Source organism: Anser anser, assembly GCF_964211835.1.
Source record: "Anser anser genome assembly, chromosome: 16".
Taxonomy (NCBI): Eukaryota; Metazoa; Chordata; class Aves; order Anseriformes; family Anatidae; genus Anser; species Anser anser.
The window spans coordinates 6,196,978-6,217,597 of NC_139737.1; the positions used below are offsets into that span (position 1 = coordinate 6,196,978).

The window sequence follows — 20,620 nt, forward strand, 5'->3', positions numbered from 1 at the left end:
TCTTTGTATTTCTTTACAATCTTGCCAAATAAGTCTATCAACGTGTATAACTAGGGTGGAATCACAGGGGAGGTTTTTGCTCTTAGAAAATGAGGATCAGCTCGAGCTGCAAGCAACAAAACATCTGGGTGAGTCAGTAGCCTGCAGCAAGCTCTCAGCCCACCACCAGTACGCCTTGCTCAGCAGCCGCACATGGGAACAGCAAGCACCCACTTGGGTTTACTTAGTTTATTACGTGAGATCCCATATTTGACAGTTTTAAAAAAGCAGCTTCATAAAAGCAGATAAGGCTGCGCCCTCTGGTTCAAGAGCACAGCTTTAGTTCTTTTGGGAACTTATCATTGTCTAATGGGGACTATATACATGTCCTTGTGTTAAACCTCACTTTCTGCCTGCATAGGAAAGTTAGAACCAAGGAGTGCATTTTTCCCACCTTTATACACTACTCGTACAGAGTACTGCATGCCTCTTTTCCCCTAAGGAAACATTGTACTGGTCTTTAACACAGTGGTGTTAAATGAGGAATTCATCGGTCAGATGCTACTTACTGCCATGCTAATGAAAATCCATTAAACATACCCGTGTGAAGTCAGGTCCCCTGCATACCACTGACCTAATCTCCAGAGACACTGCAAAGGTGAAATAACTTTCTCTGGAAAAACCACAGCCAGAGATGTACTTGGAAGTTTAAACAACTCGGAGAAGCAAAAGACTTCTTTGAGGGGGCAAGAAAAGCCATAGGAACAGTATTCAGTGAGCTCCTTCAGCTGAGCTTGTTTTCAGGAAGTAAGGCTTCGATCCAGCAAAGCCCGAGCACAAGTGGAACTACTTACATATTTATCATTAGCTACTTGCTTAAGCACTTTGTGGGCTTGGCCTCAAATGTTTAAAATGAAAACTGTTTGGACAAGTTTCCAGCAAGGAGCTTCAGCTGAAGAAGTTGATGCATGTCCACATAGAAATCTACATACACGAATTTCTGCACTTGCTTTTTTATCCTGAGCTTTCCTGGTGCCCTGTCCCAGTATTTGTTTTGCTTTATCTGGTTTGCAAGGCCTGGCCCTGCTCCCCTGCCCATGGCACGGTGTGGGACCTGGTCACACCAGGCAGTCCCATAAAACCCCCTCCTGAGCCCGTTCTTTCCACAAATCCCAAATATTGCAGCTTGGCACTTGCTCACTGGGCTGCAGGCTTTTAGAAAAATAGGGAACGGACTGCAGCTGAGGCTGCTCCACTTTTTGGCCTAGACCTTTGACCACAGCCCCTTTTTCTGGGGTCCATCACATTTACCAACCTTTGGCTGTATGCAAGAGCTAAGATGAAGACGTTTCCCTAAATACAGTATTTTTTTAAATCTGCTATAGGCCACTCCCTTGGCATTTACTTTATTCATTTTAAAAACAGGAGTTGTAGAAAATTACCTACAAATATTTCACATTACCAGGTGTTTTTTACACCGTAGTCCAAAGCCAGTAAGGTAAGGAGATTTTTGTTAGAGACTCTAGAGTCCCTCACCTGCTCTCCATGGTCAGGCGCCTTTCAGGGCTTCTCTCAGAAACTTTCGGCCATCCTTTGGCTTATTTGATTTGTGGCTGACAAGACCCAGCTCTGTCCTTAGCAAAAACAATCACAAAAACTATTGATGTAACTTAACTTCAGTCCTCAGTAGAACTTGATATCACCCTTCCATTTCACAACAGCACCCAGACACTCTTGGGGAGAATGGGGAAAAATGTTCAATATCGCCCTGCCACCTGCTCCTCGCATCTTCTGTGAACAGTGATTTCATTCTACAGCAAAACCACCTAATGAACTTTCAACAAAAATAAAATTAATTTAGAAGTCCAGGATGAAGGAAGCACACATGGCAATCAATGGCTTTGAAACAAGGTTATCGGGTACAGTAGTGCTGAGACACAACAATAAGCGTGACATCTTCCAGTATCTGAACTATTTGTTTCTCTCAGCTGCAGTATATCTAGAACTCTGACAACATTTCATATAAGGCATTTTTATTTTAAGTTAATAACCTTCCAGTGGGAATTTAGTGTTCCTATGGGCTGAGTTTTATGGTTCCTTTTACAGGCTCACTTCAAATTATAGGCTGGTGAACTTAAAGAAACCCCTCTAAAGAATGCAGGAAAAGTTAATGCTAAGCGGATTTAGGGTAAAATAATTATATGTAGGAGCATTTTATGTAACTTTTACATGCAGATATAAAATGAAGTTAGCTGTGCTAAGCTGCTCTTGTCAGAAGCAGCTTTGTCGATTAAGTCCAGGCCCTTGGTGGCTACGGACGTGCCTAGGAATCATCGTTATGGACCAGACAGCAGCTCTCCTCCTTGGTGTATTTACCATGCCTGCTGAAAATGGGAAGTTACCGCAATCCTGATTAACTCTGTTTTGTTTTTAAGGGCAAAGCATCAACCCCAAACTGGCAGGTCTAATTGGGAGGCACGGCCCACAGAACAAGCAGCCATTCACAGTAGCCTTCTTCAAAGCCACTGAGGTTCATCTCCGCAGCATTCGCTCCACGGGAGGGAAGCAAAGGAGCCAGAATCGATCCAAAACGCCAAAGAACCAGGAAGCTTTCCGGGTGTCGAACATTGCAGGTACAGGGAGGTTTGCTGGGTCGGTGTTTGTAGGTGTGGGATAACGCTCTGCTAGATTTGACACTAGATAGGAACAGTTTCGCCCATACTCAACGCTGTTTGTTGTCTCTTTGGTCTACCACTTGTTTTCTGTTGCTGCTCTGAAACTACTTGGGATTAGGGATTACTCCAAAAAATTTAGAAAAGTAATGTTTCTTTGAAACAGTGTTTAACTGAAGGATATCCTAATACAATTAAAACAAACAAACAAAAAAAGCCATCTAAACAATCTCCCATATAAATTCTTATCATGAAATTTAAGATAATTACTTTAAAACAAATAAGTGATCATTATAATAAGGTATTTCAGTGGATCTGAATCAAAATGCTGTACATTTTCAAGAGGCTGCAATTTTAAATTCAGCCCCCAAAATCTTAGTAATTCCAGAAGTTTTGCCTGGAACAGGAAAGCCCATTCCTTGCTCAGGATAACTGCAGCCATTCCAGGGGGAGCTGCGTGTCCTAGTATGGAAGAAAAGCGCCGGGCATTTAAAATAGAAACGTGGCTTAATTACGAGACACCTCGGAGTAGCAGGCCCTTGGTGACGTCCCCAGCAGGAGCTGCAGCACGGGGCGAGCTCCTCTGAGGGCAGTGGCAAATTCCAGCTCTGCTCCTTGAGCATTTTGCTGGATGGAAAGGGAGCTTGCAAGAGAGGGAAGGAGAAGGACCGCCGGGGCACAAGGTGTGACGTCAGGCTATATGCCCAGGTTGAACACAACGTTAAAACAACACTGACAGCTGTGGATGCTCAGATCCATGGTTCAGACCCATGCTTTGTTCTTTGGCCTCGCCACGAAGCACTGTCACCGGCTGTACTCCGGTTGCAGCTGCACGAACAGGTTTTGTATTATTTTCATATCATCATGTTGCCTTTGCAGGCCTGAAGGTGCAATTATCACGCACAGCTCAGAATGCAGAGAAGAGTTAAAGGTTGCTTTTCCCCATCACTCCTTGCACAAGTTCTCCTTAATACAACAGGCAATCATCTGAGATACCTGGGTTTTGCCAACACGAGGTCAAAGGAAGCTGGGAGGGAGAGGGTGTTCCCTGGGTGTCTTTGGCTTTTTGCACTTTATATTTTGTGATTAAAGCACGAGAAACTGAAAATGATTAAAAGAAAGCAGCAAGCACAACAGCTGAGCAGCGCCGCCTGCTCCCTGTTGGGTGCTGCCGAGGGCTGGGGGCAGCCCAGGCTGACAGCCCCGCTCCCCACAGAGAACAGCAGCAGCGACCAGCGGCAGGCCTGCAAGAAGCACGAGCTCTACGTCAGCTTCAGGGACCTGGGGTGGCAGGTAAGGGCTCTGCGTCACCAGTGCCAGCTGGGCTGCAAGTCCCTTGGCAGGCTGCTAGAGATCAAGCCAATGTGCGGACTCCCCCCACCCATCCCCCCGGGAAAAAATTATGTATTGATCGTAGCATGCTTAAGCGCTTCTGCAAAGTTAGGGTATAGGAGTACTTTAGAACCACAGAACCATTAAGGTTGAAAAGACCTCCAAGATCATCTGGTCCAACCACCACCCTACCACCAATGTCACCCACTAACCCATGTCCCTAGGCACCTTGTCCAACCTTTCCCTGAACACCCCCAGGGACGGCGATGCCACCCGATGAAGAGCAGCTGCTTTAGAGGTGTATAGGACAGCAGTAGAAAGGCCAGCGTGCCAGATTTTTGTTTTGCAAGCTCCTGTAATTGTATGCAGACATATGAACTGATAGATTTATGTGTCATTCTACTTTGTGTTTCACTGAACAATATTTCTGTCTTTCTCCATGATCTAATGTCTTCAATTAATCAAGGACTGGATCATCGCTCCAGAGGGCTATGCTGCGTACTACTGTGAAGGAGAATGTGCTTTCCCCTTGAATTCGTACATGAATGCTACAAATCACGCCATTGTGCAGACACTGGTAGGTGTCACGGAGCTTGTAGTACAGTTATTTCTGCTAGGTGCTACTCAGCAATAAGTTTATACCAAAAAGGACCTCTGAGCTAACACGAGAAGGAAGGTCTGCGTTAGCTCTTTAAGATGCCTGCAGCATCTGGCTAAACATGTCTAGCCAAGTGGCCTGAATTAATAGTTGGCTAGGAATTACCCTCTCTTTGCTGCAAGCATTGACATGCTCTCTCTAGTTTAAAGGGGCCCTGTGATAGGCATCTTAATGGTGGTATAGTCCCACTGCACGGGGAGGGAAGAGCAGGATGTGAGACCCATTATCAGCATCTCCTGGAAAAACTCTGTAAGGACGCACACCGTGTGCTGCCGCCAGAAATGGATTTGGGGGCAGGCTGAGGAAGGGGTCAGTGAATCCCGAAATTCCACAGCCCAGCTGCTCTGTGGGTGTATTTGTTTTATGAAGTTGTGCAAAGACGTCCGGATGGGAGCCCCGAGCCAGCGCTTCCACACGACAGCACCAGCGCTTTGGGAGACCCTCGGTGGCCCCAGCTGCTTCCCCAAAGCCATGCACCACAGCAGCTGGCAGGGCCAGGGGACACGCCAGCCCCCCGCACCCTGGCTGGGCAGCAGCCCTGGCAGTCCTGCTCGGGCTCCCTCCTGGCACAGCCCCAGTCCCCTGCCCGCATCTGTAGGGCACAAGGAGGCTCACTCCGCTTTTTCATCCACGTCCTGTGCCCCGTGCACGTCTAAGGACAGCACTGCAGAAAGCATTAGGGAAACTAGAAATGTCTACATATCCAAGGGAAGAAAATTCACAGTGCTTTTCTCCTGGAGGATTGGTTTTTAGTCGCTTTCCCCCCCTCTCCTCAGAGGTTCTGCAGCCGGGGACCTGGAGCCCTTGGTGCTGGCTGGGTCTCGGTGCTGCCCATGGGGTTGCTCGCAAAACCTTGCCCGCACGTCCCACAGAGTTTATCCTAACTGGTACGCTTCTGCAGAACTCGGACTGCTCTGACAAATGGGAATTTTCTAATGAAAACCTGCCTCACTGAAAGATTTCCAACTAGATCTGACTTCGGTGTGTGTGTCAGCCTCCACATGTGCAGGGGACATCTCAAGACGTTTGTACACAAAGCCAGGTGTTCAAAATATGTCTGAGTGAGCGGGCTGCCTGGGGAAGAGATACTTGGGGGAGGAGAGGGGAAAATACATCTTAACATGCCTCTACTTTAATTCCCCAGGTTCACTTTATAAACCCAGAGACTGTGCCGAAACCCTGCTGTGCTCCTACCCAACTCAATGCCATCTCAGTGCTCTACTTCGATGACAGCTCCAATGTTATCTTAAAAAAATACAGGAACATGGTGGTACGAGCATGTGGCTGTCATTAGATTTGTAAAAGACAGGAAAAAAAAGAAAGAGAAAAGTGATTTGTAAAGAGTGGGTTTCGTACGGATCGCTGGGGGAGGGGAAAAGGTTAGCACTGCAGCAGCGGGCTTAAAAAATCCCAAACAGTTTTTAGGACTGGGCTTCTGAAAGTTCAGACAATGGAACAGTTTCTGCATCTAAGTGGCATTTGAACACATTTTGTTTTAGTTTATTACAGACAATGAGCTTGTAAACTGAAACAAGCCAGACAAACCATTTAAAACCAAATCTGCCTACAAAATTGGCTCCTACAGTACATACTTCTGCAAACGAGTCTTTCAGAAGATTGCAAACACACCACTGTTGATTATGAATTAAAAATTAATAATCTATCCAAGGTGAGAATGTGCCATGACTATTAAACATCTGTAGTTCCTGTAACACACGGTTTGTAATAAAATAAGTGAGCAAAACGTACCTGGATTGAACAGGTATTTTGTTAGAGAATTCTTACTTCCATCCCTCTGCTTCAATTTCGTAAGCAGAAGCAAAGATTAATTAGAAGCAAGTTCCAGTTTTAAACTGCAGTAGCAAAAGCTATATCTGGATTGATTCAAGTTCAAAGGCCAAATCAGTCTAAGAGAAAATAAAGAATTTTCTAATTGTCAAGCAAAAGAACTGAAGAAAATAATTCCCAAGAGCAAGACTTCGGGGATACACTTTTTTTTTTTGTCAACACGGGAAAATTTCCTCTAGCAACCAGAAAGAATTTGAATTTGCTATGAACTTGAAACAGGAAAGCAGCACAATGTTAATAAATGTTTTGGGATTAAACCTAGGGTTTAGCTGGGGTATCCTAAGCAGTTACAGAGTTGTGAAAGAGAGATAAAGATCCTGCTCCTGTTTGGAAAATATCCATTGACTTCAATGACAGAACAAGTTCCAACACTTTTACAAAAATGCGGAGGCTGGCGTACAGAAGGTGCTGTAAGCTCGGATGTACACTCAGCACCACGCCAACCCAGCAAGAAACCCGACAGGAAACCTTACTTCCCAAGGCCACTGATTATGATACAAAGACACTGCTCTACTATTGGTTTCACCTCTAACAAAATAAAAATAAAGAATCACTTTCGGTAGCCACATCTACAAGATGAAACCAGGGGGAAGGAAAACATCCCCTCGAGGCTCTTCTTTTTCCTTCTTTTAAGTCAGGGGTTACACAAACATCACACCCATGTAATTACAACTCAATTAAAGTTGTTGCGATAAGACCAGAGAGGAGCAGTAACCAGTCGCAAACTGATCCAAAACTTTATCATACGTCGAGATAACAAAAGCAGGACTGGCATGAACTTCACCAGGGAGATAAAAAAAGAAAATTCTGTCCTATTAAAGGCCAGATCCTCAACATATTCAGCTCTAAATCCCAAACTTCAAAAAGCTGAACCTCTAACAGATGGGTCCAGAACATAATAAATGCCTGGACTTGGGTTTCTCTGCACACCGAGGGGATGGGGTGATGCAGCCTCACTGGGAACTTGGCCCCGGATCACTCTGTAGAGCAAAAAGTTTATTTGCTATGAAATAAATTGGAAACTTGTTTCTGGTTGTTTAATTCTAATCGCATTCAAGTCAATTGGTGTTTTCCCAGCAGTTTTCCTGGCAGCAGGATTAGGCTTATGGGAAAGTGGAAGTCTCTCCATGGCACTGGTAGCTTTTGGACTGCCAAGTGTGCCCTGCTTCCAAACCAGGCAACTCAAACACCTGAAGGACCCGCAGCACACACTCTGCAAGCTCAACTCCGGCAAGCTTCCTCCTACCTGGCGCGAGGTGAGACTTTGGCCAATAGTTACAGCCAACGCCAGGACAACAGCTGACGCCAAAAGAGCATCTCTCCCGGCAGCCTGCAGACGAGACCTCTCCGCCAAACTGCCAAGTCAAAACTGCCCCCAGGGCATCTCTTATTTAGAGTGAGGCATTGAAATCACACAGATGGGAAGCGCCTTTTGCCATTGTACACGCATACACAGCAGTGCTTCTGTAAACCTCCTAAAGGAGGTTAAGGTGCTGCCTGCAGTGCGAAGCTAATCAGGCCTCAACTTCCACTATTTAGTAGACAAGGGTTAGTTTTTCTTGCGGGTGTTTCAGTGTTGGTGGTCACTGCATCGGTGTATTGCATTTTTAACTTGGACCACGGTATCTTGCTGTATAGGATTCATATATTAAATATTATGTGGGGAGTGTTTGTTTTGGTTTTGCTTTTTTTTTTTTAAACATAATAGGATTTCTGTTGCTAGGCTCAACATCAGCTTCACTGTTTGTACATTTTTATGTAAATAGTTGTCACAAAAGCGGAAGAAGAATTATTTATTTCCATCTCTGAATTCCTTTTCAGTCACATCCAGGAAAAATGATTCTCAGTTCCTAAGAACATTTGTTTCCTTATTTAAGAAGATATTTATTAACAGTTGGCAAAAATGCATACACATTTCTGGTTCTTTTCATAGAGCAGTTGTCAGAAGCCTTTTGTACAAACTAGTAAAATAAATCATTGCAATTTTACAAAAGATATCCCAACAACATTGTGTATCTGTGTGGTTATTCTCCCTTTATTCAAAGAACCTTTTTGGCCGGGCAATATTTCACCTGGATCCTCCGTTTTCATGTAAATCAACCCCTGTGTACTGGCAAAATCAGCACGTCGCTTTTGGGTGCAGCGCCTCCAGTCCAAACACAGAGGAAAGAATATGAAAAAAATATGAATATGTTTTGCAGCCTGCACTGCAAAGATCCGTGATTGAATTATAGTGCAGCTGTCAGCAGCTGTTTCAAAGAAGCAGGGGGTAAATTAGTTCTGTTTACTGCTAACATAGTTCAGAGATTTAGTCATCCCAATAAAATTTAGAGGCACAAGAAAGGAAAGAAGAAACTCCAAAGAAACATCAGCCAAGAAGCTGACATTTTCTAATTTAGATTGTTTTAGCATATTTCAGAGATGCTGCTGGCATGAGGTTTCCTACTGTGGATACCACACTGCATTGCTATGGAGGCAGCTGAAAAAAAATAATGGTCTAAATCCCTGTATTAACTAAACATTACATCTTCGGGGCATAACAGCAATTTTTGGGTTCTTGTTTACTTTGAACTGCGAGCAGAGTTGTGCCAATTTACATAAATGTATTTGCTGATCCAGTGACTTAAATCATCAGCTTTCTGAAGCTGCACTGCCATCTTTCACAAGTGATTACAGATCATCAGTAAATGTTTCATGTGCTGACCCAAAGTCCAGCAAAGCGTCAGTGGAAAGGCCTTATTGACCTAACTGAAGTCTGTCCAGACTTCGTATGTCTAGAGTAGTTTTAGGAGGAGGGCCTTCTGGTATTTCTCAGTATGGACCAAGTTCTCCACATTTAAGCCCACTTTAAGTCAGAGGTGGTTCCAGCAAGGGGAAGAAAAATAAGAAATCATTATGTCTTACAGCACCAGTCTTAACTATAGAGCAGCTTTACCACCAACTTCAACACATCCAGCCTTACATCGTGAAATACCAGTTGGTTTCCAGCTCTGCCACAAATGCACACAATTTGCTGGATATGCTCCGTAGCAGCTTTCCCGGCCTGGGAGCCAAAACTCTGTTCCCAAGTTCCTTGCAGCCTCCCGTCAGTCCGCAGCGCTACTGTGGCTTTGTCTCTTCATCTACTGTTTTGGAAGAGGAATTCTTGACATGAATACGTACACAGCCATAAACGGGCAGGGCCATAAAACTGGAGTGAGCCAGCTTCAAAACTGCTAGATTTATCTGAGTAATGACATTTTAAAGCACATTTATAACATTTCATAGATCAGTTATTTTAACTTCTTTCAGGCCAAACTTTGAGGATGTTATGTTTGCTTAATTGAGCTGTTTTAATTCTGTTCCAGTGCTGACAATAGGACCCTTGGTCCTTACACAGGAAACTGCCTCTGCTGCTGCCAAGGTTCATATAATAAAAGATAATGATTTAAGAGAGCTTTAGTGTAATCTTAAGATTTCTGATTTTTTATGGAAGTGTCAGCTGTAAAGCCTAAAAACAGAGGGAGAGCAGGGCTAGCACAAGCAGAGCTCAGTGGTGGTGCCAAGGACCACGGGATTTCCTCTACGGCTTCGTTCAATCCATTCAGCCCTGCCAGCAATGGGAACAGAAACTTCTGGATGAAGTAAAACCAACAAGACTCATCTTTTGAGTTCAGGATTTGCATCCTCTGTAGGTTTCCATCCAAATACCCTGCTTGCTGACTTCCACTGCTGCCACAAACACATTACTCACTGTATTCAGCCTTCCTTTGGAGAGAAATTCTACCCAATTAAAGTAAAAAGAGCCTGTTTGAAGTTTTTATTTATCAGGTAATGATTGACAAGAGCTTGAGGCAAAAACTAGAACCACTTTATACTACAGTCATTCATTACCCCAGTACAAAAGCGACATAGGTTATTACGACCACTTTGAGTTACTCTGTTTTAAATAAAAATATCTATTCCCTTCTGCTTAATGCAGCAGAATTCATACTCCTAAGTCAGCAGTAAAATCAGAAGTTTGTGATAACACGTTTAACGCATTGGTTTGTTTCCCAACATGCACACTGTTGTTTCCACAGGGCCTGATCACTGACCAGGCAATAGGTGAGGACTGAATTTTAACATTTTGAGACTTATTTTGATACCGTGATGTTTGCCACCTGATGGTTGGATTAATTCCATCAATGAAGAAAGCGCAGTCTTTAGACAGCTGAATTTCAGGCTTACATTTATTAGCTTCTCTTCCAGAGAAAAGTACGGTGGAAACTAGGGGAGAAAAAGGAACTTCAAGTCTCAGTCCCACAAACCCTTAGAAATATAGCTTCACACTTTAACTTTAGACCATTTTGCCTAGTTAAGCATTTAACCATTTGCAGGATAAAGCTCTATAGAGGGCTGCTTGAGTTAACCTCACCCCCCCAAAATTGGCTTTGCTTGTCTGCAATAAAACCCAATCCCAGGCAGTCAGTGGTAATTTGGGGAATGGAGCATTTGTGTCTGGGGGGTGAGTGGCTGTATTCGCTGCAACATCCACATAATTAGAAACATGCACTTACCCTTTCTGAACTGGGAGCTGAAGGGACTCCAGAATTAACAGCTCTGGATTGCTGATAACTCTGGCCTAATGGTCTTATTTTAGGCAGCTCTTAAGAGAAAAAGGAAAGGGATGCCTGGACCTCAGATCTGTCATGCTTCAGTGCGTCAGCACCTGTAGCTCACGCCCAGAACTTCAGGCTGATGCTAAATTTCCAAGTGAGCACATTCAGCTTTGGGAAGTTACTGTGGTTGCAGGGTACAAAAAGCCCCATTAGAGGCATCAGGAGCCTTTTATCCCTGTTCCTGCCTCTCACCTCCATTGCATGAGCTTTCAGCCTCGGTAGTGGCCAGACACTAGCGGTGACACCAGCAGCGTGACCTTTGCCTTGGCTAATGAAGGCAAACTGCTCGGGGCTGCTGGATTTACTCTGGCATTATTTGTCGCTGCTGTGTCAGGTGCTTCATATGAAATACATGGAAGCAAGGTTCGGTGTCTGGATTCTGTTATGAAGGGTCAGAGCTCAAAGATATCTTTTCTCAAGTCCCAACAATTTAAGCCATTTTGTTCGGCGTTTGTAACAAGCTGTAGACAAGAGCAAAGAGGTCGCTGGCTCTACATCTGTCTCACTTGTGCAGAAGCACTAGTCAGCCTCTCAAAGAAGATAGTTGGGCAATTGCTTAATGAGAACAAATTCCTCATCGCAGCTTCCATCTTTGACTATATTCTATGCATACAAGAAGGCAGCACAAATCAACATACTCCACTACCCCAAAACAGACAAAAAGAAGAGTTTTGTTCCCAATTTCTTTACTCATTTCTCAGTGATCTGCTGGCACCCACTGACCAGTACTTGGATCCTGAAGCTAAAAATCTAGCTCTTAAATCCAGTGAATTGCATTGTTTGTTCTTCCTTAACAGGGAACCACCTGGCTGGACTTCAGTTTTAGGACTTAGTTACTCCAAGGTCTTGTTTTATGAAACCTCAGGGCTAAGTCTCTGAGCAGACAGCAAGCAGAGGTGGGACAAGGCATTTGTGAGAAGCGCACAGCTGCTCATGTTGTGACTGCACAGCCAGCCAGTAAAATCTCCCAGGGTTCTCCTGCAAACCTGGCCAGTGGTCTTGGGGAGAAGCAGTACAATGCTCATGGAGGTTGAGCCACTGTTGAGTTGGAGGAATTTGAATCAAGCAATCTTCTTCCTAACAGGAAGACAGAGATCCCCCCCTCCCTTTCCCCCCTCCCCCCCCCTTTTTTTTTTGAAATTGAAGTAACACAAGCAATTTTAAGTTCAGCCCATCAGTTGTTTTGGTTTCACATGACTACTGAGAAATCAACTGTAAAAGCTGGTGCAATAACATACACATACCATGCGCAGAACGTGGACTATAAATACTGGCAGGGAGTCTGGTTTAAGAAGCTGCAGTTAATGTTGTGTCAGAACAGCCCTTGGAACCCCCATTTCCAGAGATTTATATTGCAGGGGGGTGGGGAGGGAATAAATCCAATTTTGCTGGAATATTGCCTACAACTTCTCAGCCATAAAACCTTTATTTATGGCTGCTACACAGCATGAAGGATTCAATTTGTCCTTTGTTATGAATTTCAGTGGATCATATAACTGTTTATTTCCAGATATTTTTAAAAAGTTTGCATTTTTGGGTTGCAGAAAAACAAAGCTCTTCATAGCCCATACCAGTGGGGATGTGCTCAGACCACACTCGGTAAAGACAGTACAGTGTGGTCCCAACGTCCTACAATTTCTACTGGGTCTACAGGTGAGAGAGAAGCAGTAATGGACTTCCCTGAGGTCAGTGTGCTTGGGGATGAAGACTAGGCTCTAGATTGAAGTACTCCTGCCCAAACCTCCTCTACCTTGCCTGGTTGGTGCTTGTTGCTGAGTCACGATCCTGCAACCATTTCCGTCCTTAGTTAGGTACAGCAACCAGCTCCCCTCGAAGAGCTGCTGCAATACCTGCAGCATCACAGTGATAGGTGGAAAGCATAACCAATGCAAGGCACGAGCTGTATCAGCTCATCCCAGCTTTGTGATATTTCCTGCTCCTAGTAGCAGCTGAGAGCAAGATGTTCAATAAAAAAACATTGCAACAAGGGCAAGCTGTGCGTCTTCAGAGACACACGGCACTCGACAGCCTGATTCCCCTGCAGTAGCAATGTGGAGTCACAGTAACAGTCCTATTAATTAGCACTTGCAAAACACCATCTTCAAAGCCGTTTCATTGGTATAGTTAAAAAGGAGGACAACTGAATTTTGCATTAACCTATTTCATGTTTCTCACGTGGCTCAAGAACAAGCCTTGAGAAGCCTGTTGCTTGGGCAAGAGGTAAGAGCCTCAAGTTAAAAGAGATGGAGACTTCTTCCTGGGAGATGCAGGAGACTAACAGCAAATTAAACCCATAGGTCAATTCTTCTGTTCTCCAGATGGGAGTGACAGTCTTTGAGGAAGCAGATCTGCTTTTCTGCTGCAGCATCTCTCAGACAGTAAAGAAACGGAAAACATTGCCACCAACACTGCAGGATACTGGAGCTGCTTTTGCTTCAATCCCAGACCATGCGCCAGACATACTCTGGTGTCTTCTCACATGCATCCTCTTTCCCTTTCTGAAAAGGAGTAGAAGACCAGGGAAATATCAACACGGTGGTTCACCTACCTCCTCTTGAAATATCCTCAGTAGATGGAGAGCTGAGCAGGCCAGGAGGATTGCTGCCATCGAGGTCAGTCCCTGGCTGATCTGTCAAGCACAGGACTGATATTCTGTGGCTCCTTACAAGCCGAACATCTGTGCTATGCTTTTAGCGTACTGATAGAGTAAGCCACAAGCTTTCATGAAAAGACATGGGGTGCTGATGTCCCTACAGTAAAAGAACAAATATGAGCACAGTATCTGGCTGCAGCAGCCCTCCTTTATTACAAGGGTAATCCTTTTTCCGGTAAGGCTCTAAGGTTGAAGGTAATATTTTCTATTTCTCATTAACAAAGCAAGCATTAATGAGCTTTACTGTTCCTACTGCTCCTTGATGGCAGCAGAATGTGGTTCCCCCATTGCCAGGGGAAGCAGTAAAACTGACCACAGGCTACCAAGCCTCTGGGGCCCTTAATAAAACAGTGATAGCATCAAGGATAGAGCTGTTACAGAGTGTGCTTCACGATACTGTTCAGAAGAAAAGGAATTTCAGACAGCATGGAGGTCCGCTGGACACCAGCGAGGAAAGAGACATCCAAGACAGTCAAGGGGCTGATTGGGAAACATTTGTTCTACTGGGTGGCTGCAAAGCAGAGGACCAGACTCCGGGGAAGCAGGCACTTTTCAACACTTGCAAATAAGCTTGCTTCAACCCTTCTGATGTTTATTTCTCCAGCACTAATGTTGAGTCGTCTTCCTGAACTGCCAGAGATTTTCCAGCTCTTGGCCTGCTTTGGCAAGACCTCACTGCTGCTGTGTTTTGAATACCTTTGCAGTCATATACATGTTTACTTGTTTTGTTTGTTTTTAATAAGTGTGTACATATAATTAAGAAAAGTAGGGTAGCTTGACTTAGTAGTCAAGCTAAGAATCTTCTCCCAAGAACTGGAGAGTTGAACTCCCTACTAGGTTTGGGAAAGGGCTTCACCACCTATGATAGCTTCAAGCAAAGCCTGGAAAGTCGCAAATAAGAGGGGAAAAAAAAAAAAGGAATAGGCATACTCTCCTATAGCCAGATAACATTTCTGTGGATCAAACTGGAGATGCAACTGCCCTGATTTACAAGTACATACAAAGGTGGAACATACCCAACATATCTGCTATACCTCCAAAACACCTTCCACAATGCTTCCATGCATACATTATCTACAGGTATCACAGACACAAACAATTTGGCCCTCACTGGTCCTGCTGCCACCTGGGCTTTGGCAAGCCTGTTTGATACTTCCTGCTTCTGGAGCCAGGTGACAGCAGTATTTAATTTGTTTTGGCTTTAGCTTTCAGATCTCCGGAATGTAGCAGAAAACCTACACATACATTATCACAAAAAAAAAGTTGATAATTCTTTACACACCAATTCTGAATTCAGCTAGATTTCAGTAAGAATTTATTGCATTACCAGAAATATACTACTTCCAATATACACTAGATACACAAACATCCTGGACGTGACGTGCTGAGTACTGAGCAGTTCTTTCCTGCAATCTTCAATGCATTATGTGGTCACAGTATCAGAAAGACTGTATTTGCTGCTCTTACTGCTTAAAACTGAAGAAAGTGATTTGGGAAGACATTGTTGGTATGACAGTAGTTACCTCAAGGGTTAATTCCCAGCTCAGGATCCCCCAGTTTTGTCAGCCCCTACTCAAAAATATGCAGGCTAATTGCACCAAGGCATGGCAAATCCTTCCACCCCTATTCCTTGCCTCTGAAGGGAGGGTGGGATTGAACAGCTTGCCACACGTCTCAGAAGCACACACCAATTTGAAGAGGGTTCTGGGTCAGGGACTGAGCAGGTTTTCACACTAGAATATTTGTCACAAAACATACAATCAACATCTGCTCCTCCCACCCTCCTCTACATACAAGAATCTTCTGAGGTAAAATAGCAGTCACTCAATCAGCACACAAAAATATTGAGCTACAGCTCTTCCCTCTTCAGTCAAACTGAGGAGAGACCTCTGTACAGTGACGACTGATAAACACCATGCCCTATACTTTAAGTCTTCATTGCTGGTGCCTACCTTAATTGCTGCTTCCCATTTGCTTTGGCCTCTTCTCAAAGCAAGCAGCACACATAATTGCACACCAAGGGAGATGTCTGCCTCTGATCTGTCTGACCAGTTTCTCCCAGCAGTAATTGAGCACTGTCTCCATCAGTAGTCGGCTTAACCAGCAAATGAGAGCAGCTTTAGGGTTCAGCCACTTCCAGAAACAGAAGAAATTTCTCTGTTCAATAGGATTTTGTCATATTTGGCTGCCAAAACTGTTGTTTGCTGTGAGTTGTAGGCCAAAATGAAGATCAATTTTTTCATTAGGTTGTTGCCTTGTACTCATTGAGGCTCTCTCACCCTTAAGAGAAAGCTGTCCTAATCCCAAGAGCTAACTCGTAGGGAGTAACAGAGCAACCCAGAGCTTGGCCAGGCACTGGCAGCTCACCCCTGCGGGGACCACCCGTCCTGCACACCACAGCACCAAACCATGGGTTTCTCACTGTGCTTTGGGCTCTTTTGTCATTACCCAGTATGTCTAGCTCCAGGGAAAAGCCCAGCATATTCAGAACCACTCAGCAATTTAAGGAGCCTTTGCTAGCACACACCCAGATCCCCAAAGCTGCCTGGCCATACAGCCAGCCCATGCCCACAGCCGACTACCAGGCTCCCCCTCTGCCCCTTCCCTTTCCTTCCCTGTTTATTTGATTGCATTAACATGAAGAGTAACAGAAAGTTTGTGGCAATGGGACTGGATTTTCTCAGTCAAGTCCACTTAAATACATCTAGAATACTATATATCCACCAGGCTATATATAGATATCGCTACATTACAGAGGAAAAGCCCTGTACTTCTGCAAGCCGCAAGGCCACGAGGATAGATTATCTGAATTACTGTCATTACCAAAATTGCTAGCTAAAGAAGAAACTTCCAAAGGGAATGCATTGCTCTAGCAGTTTGACTATAGGAACCACTGTAATTACACAAAGTATTTTAAATTGTGCCAGTACAAACAAGATCTGGAAACGGAAAATACCGTGCTAGTCACTGCATCTGGAAACTAATGGTTGGCATAGAAATGCATGGAACTGGTTACTCACACTGAGCAGTGGGCAACAGTGAAGTCACGTCCACCACCGCTCCCTACTACCTTTGACTACAGGCAAAGGTTATTTCCACAGGCTCACCCACACTTCTGGCAGCCTCCAAAAGAAAGTCCTGCTTCTCGCAGGCTGAGCTGGCATCGCTGTGAGGGGAACCTCAGCTCATAACATCTATGAGTGTCAAGAGAGGGGCAATGTGAAAAGACCACAGGACAACACAAGCCACACCAGCCCTGCTTCAGGCAGTCAGTAGGTGTCCTCCACCCTGCTGGACAGCCCGTACAGAAGGGCCCAACTCACCCTGAGATGTAGCGGATTCCTGGCGAGGACCAGTTCTCAGACTCATGGTGACTCACATCCGACAGAGCTCATCCATGTAGAATATTTTTGATTGCCTCTAAAAGCTTCGAGAAGAATCTTTTTTCCTAATGAAAATGTATATATCTGACAGGTTTTCACAATCCCTGCAAGAAGCCCAAAGCCAACACTACCACAGACGCTTACCTTGAGCTAATGTTGTCATTCTCACAAGACCAAAGCAACATTTAAATCATATCATGCCTAAAGTGGCATTTTAGTGAGTCTATTTGGAATAACAAGTTTTAAGAACTCTTTACTGAAAACTTTCTCCTGAGAGAAGAGTTTGTAATTGAGATTTTTCCATTAAAGAACAATAATATAGATCTTTACTTTGCAGCAACCTCCAGATTCAGCAATGAGTTCCCCCTGCATCCATCTGCCCATACACACCTGGGGTTTAAGAGGCAAGAACAGCCTTTCTCCCCAGCCTCCCTAGAAAGAAATAGTTGTGAGTGTAAAACAGAGAGGGACAAAACAGAGTTTTGTCTATTTACACCACACCTAGCACGCTACAGCCCCGACACACGAGCAGATGCTTTCTTCCCCAGCCCTGCTGGTCTGGCTGCAGGTGTGCATGCCAACAGGACTATTGTGCCTTTGTGGCTGAGCTCCTCGTTGGAGACATGTCCTCAGGACGTTGCACAAACACAATCAGCCTGCAGAGTGTCTATCCTTATCTATCACAGAGCAGCTGTTGTGGACTTCTGTCTACAAGATCAAAGGAAAGCTTATTCCCATAAAAGAGCATTACTCAGAAAGCTGGAATCAGCTCGCTCCGGGATCAAGCTCAGCACATCCCGCCCAGGATTGGGGCACAGAGCAGCACTATAGCTCCAGCCAGAAGTGCAGGCTGAGCTCTGCTGTCCCAAGAACAAGAGCAAATAAGCTCTCAAAGGCAGAACATCAGCTGCCAGCTTCTACTCTTGGCTTACATGTTGTCTGTTGCAAGTGGTGCTCTTAGCCTCCTGCAAGGATAAAGCAAAACTCACTCTGCCTTAAAGGACACGCTCGGGCTCCAATGGCCAAACTTGGAAGTCCAGGACTCTGTTGTCTGTTGAGTGGGAAAAGCTTGCAGGAGTATTCCCTGCTCTGCTGTGATCCCCTGTAATTTTCTGCATAGTGCTCAACCAGCAGGCAGAGCAGAAAGGGCAGCAGCAGAACAAAGTACCAAACACAGAGATTTTTGCCAGCCACAACAAGCGAGGCAAATACCTAGCTTGCATGTGTACACAGACAGCCCTGATGCCCAGATGCAACCGAGAAGGTGAAACCATAATAAGCCAGGCAGCTGAATAATAATTTAAGCGATAAATAATATTAGGCAAAGAACACTGCACAAAAACTCCTCTCACAGGTTTAAGCTACACTCCAGTGTGTGATCAGCCCCAACATCCTGACCCCTTATAAATGTATCTCACAGGAAAGGCTGTTTGCATGCTACATCCTGCACAAGATGGCAACAAGGACATGTCTTCCCCAAGAATTCCTGCAGGCTGGACTCCTTCAGGCCCTGATTTTTGGCCCTTCACCCCCTCTACTGCATTTCGCAGTCATTCCTGATTACCACACCACATTATTTAAGGCTACAAGAGATAAAGCTTGCCTTTCCAGTACCAGATTTCAGCTTTTTCATTTCTGTCCCGCAAACACTGCCCAAGAGAAGCATGCTGCAGCACCAGAGGTTGCACCAGCACTTCATCCTTCCAGCAAAAGGCACGCTCACATCTTTCCAAAGTCACCAAAGGCCATTTTTCACCTCCTCAAGAGGAGCCTTACCCTCTCCAGACAGGCCTCCACCCCCGAGCTCTCAGCTCAACTCAACTTCTCAACAAAAAGCTTGAAATGCTGCAACTCCTCTTTGAGATCTTCTGATTTTCACCTCATTTGGCGTTAATTTACCCATCAGGTTTTCTCAATCAGAAGGCATCGTTTTCTTTCCCCCAGGTGGTACAGCTTTGGAACAGAGGGGCCTGCACCTGCGCTTGCCAAGGCCCAGCCCCAAAGAGCTCACCAATGAAGCAATCATCTGTGTGCTGAGTACATGCTGGTGTTCACCTTCACCTAACCGTACTGTGCTTTTACACAACAGCCACAAGAAGCCACCCACGTGCCTGGCCCCACTGTGGGGACTGGGAGGCACCCACCTCCATCCTGCCTTCCTCTCCCAGGCCACCAGCAGGAGAGGCAGGAGGCCAGGCATGCCTCCATGGGGGCCTGGGCTGCTTGCAGGTGGGCAGAAACTGCAAAAACTGCAGAAACAGGGGGAAGAAGCAGTTGCTGGATCTGCAGGAGTGCCTAGGTCTAGGTTTGGATCAGCTCGTGCTTGGACAAGCAACAAAATCAACGACCTGACCAGCAGTGCTCACCTGAGAGCACCCCTTTCTGCAAGGCAGAGGCCTACCTGGCTCCTTCCTGGGTTTGTTTCTGACATGCATCTCAGCAGTGCTTTAGAGTCATTTTGTAAGGTAACTTGGGATGATTCCAGTGAAATCACCGGTCGCTGCAGAGCCCAGTGTAAAAAAGGTGGATTTTTCGCATCTCATGACCAGTTTGTAATACGAACGGCTCCCAGGATGGCCCTCTCTCAAGCCTGCCTGGAAAGCCGGAGGGGCCCACATCTGGAGAGGGGTGGGAGCCCTGCCCACGCGTGCAGAAGGATGTGCGTGGTCTCACATGCCCAAGGCCTCACACAAGGATGTTTGGTAGAGTCACAGAAACCTTTTCCCCCTCGCACATTATTTGAAAAGGCAATTGGAGGCTGCGCTATCTTTCCCCCAGTCCCATATCAGCCTCCCAAGCACTTCCGCATCTTCCTCTAAAACCAGAGCTTGTATGATTAGCATTACTTTAATGTGGTCTTTGTTATTTTTGCATCTGGGTTCCACATTTAGGAATTCAGCACTTTGCGATGCAGCCGGGATAGAGTGACAGCGGTCTGAACTGCTTAACTGGTTGTTTACCAGTTCCCGTTTTCTGCATACAGATTTCCCTCCAGTTTAGGTTGATATGCAGAGCTTCCCACACTCCAGCAAGGCTGTGTTTTAACAGTTCATGAGCGTAAGGATTATATTAAAGCACACGATGTCACAACGCAGCCTTTGGCGTATCTTAAGTGATTAACACAATGGGATATCTAAAAGTCTGCTGCAGAAAAGGTTCCTATCTTGAGCTTTGACATTTGCCACATTCACTTCTGTAAACTGAACAAGACAGAACTCAGAATGATGTGGAAGGAGCTGGATCTGGGGTCTTGATCTCTACTTCTCATCATCCACTGCATAACATTGGGCAGGAGGCATCACCACCAGTGCCTCAATTTTCCTGTCTGTAAAATGAGGGCAGTGACACATTTTTATTTTGCGGATGTGGCGGGACTTTTCGAGGAACCTATACAACAAAATGGGCTGTAAAGCATGCAAAGCCCTGGCACTGCTTACTGGAGGGCACACTTAATG

At 45.2% G+C, this 20,620-nt stretch overlaps 2 protein-coding genes across 2 annotated transcripts in view; one reads left to right on the plus strand and one right to left on the minus strand.

The window, feature by feature from the left end:
• Positions 1-8,484, plus strand: part of BMP7 (bone morphogenetic protein 7) — a 46,006-nt gene extending 37,522 nt beyond the window's left edge. Inside the window, exons 4-7 of the mRNA XM_083801820.1 lie at positions 2,415-2,612; positions 3,868-3,944; positions 4,450-4,560; positions 5,786-8,484. Of these exons, the coding sequence (XP_083657946.1) occupies positions 2,415-2,612; positions 3,868-3,944; positions 4,450-4,560; positions 5,786-5,935 (536 nt within the window). The 3' untranslated portion in view covers positions 5,936-8,484. The remainder of the gene's footprint in view (positions 1-2,414; positions 2,613-3,867; positions 3,945-4,449; positions 4,561-5,785) is intronic.
• Positions 1-20,620, minus strand: part of SPO11 (SPO11 initiator of meiotic double strand breaks) — a 331,627-nt gene that overhangs the window by 79,031 nt on the left and 231,976 nt on the right. The gene's annotated exons all lie outside the window — the stretch shown is intronic.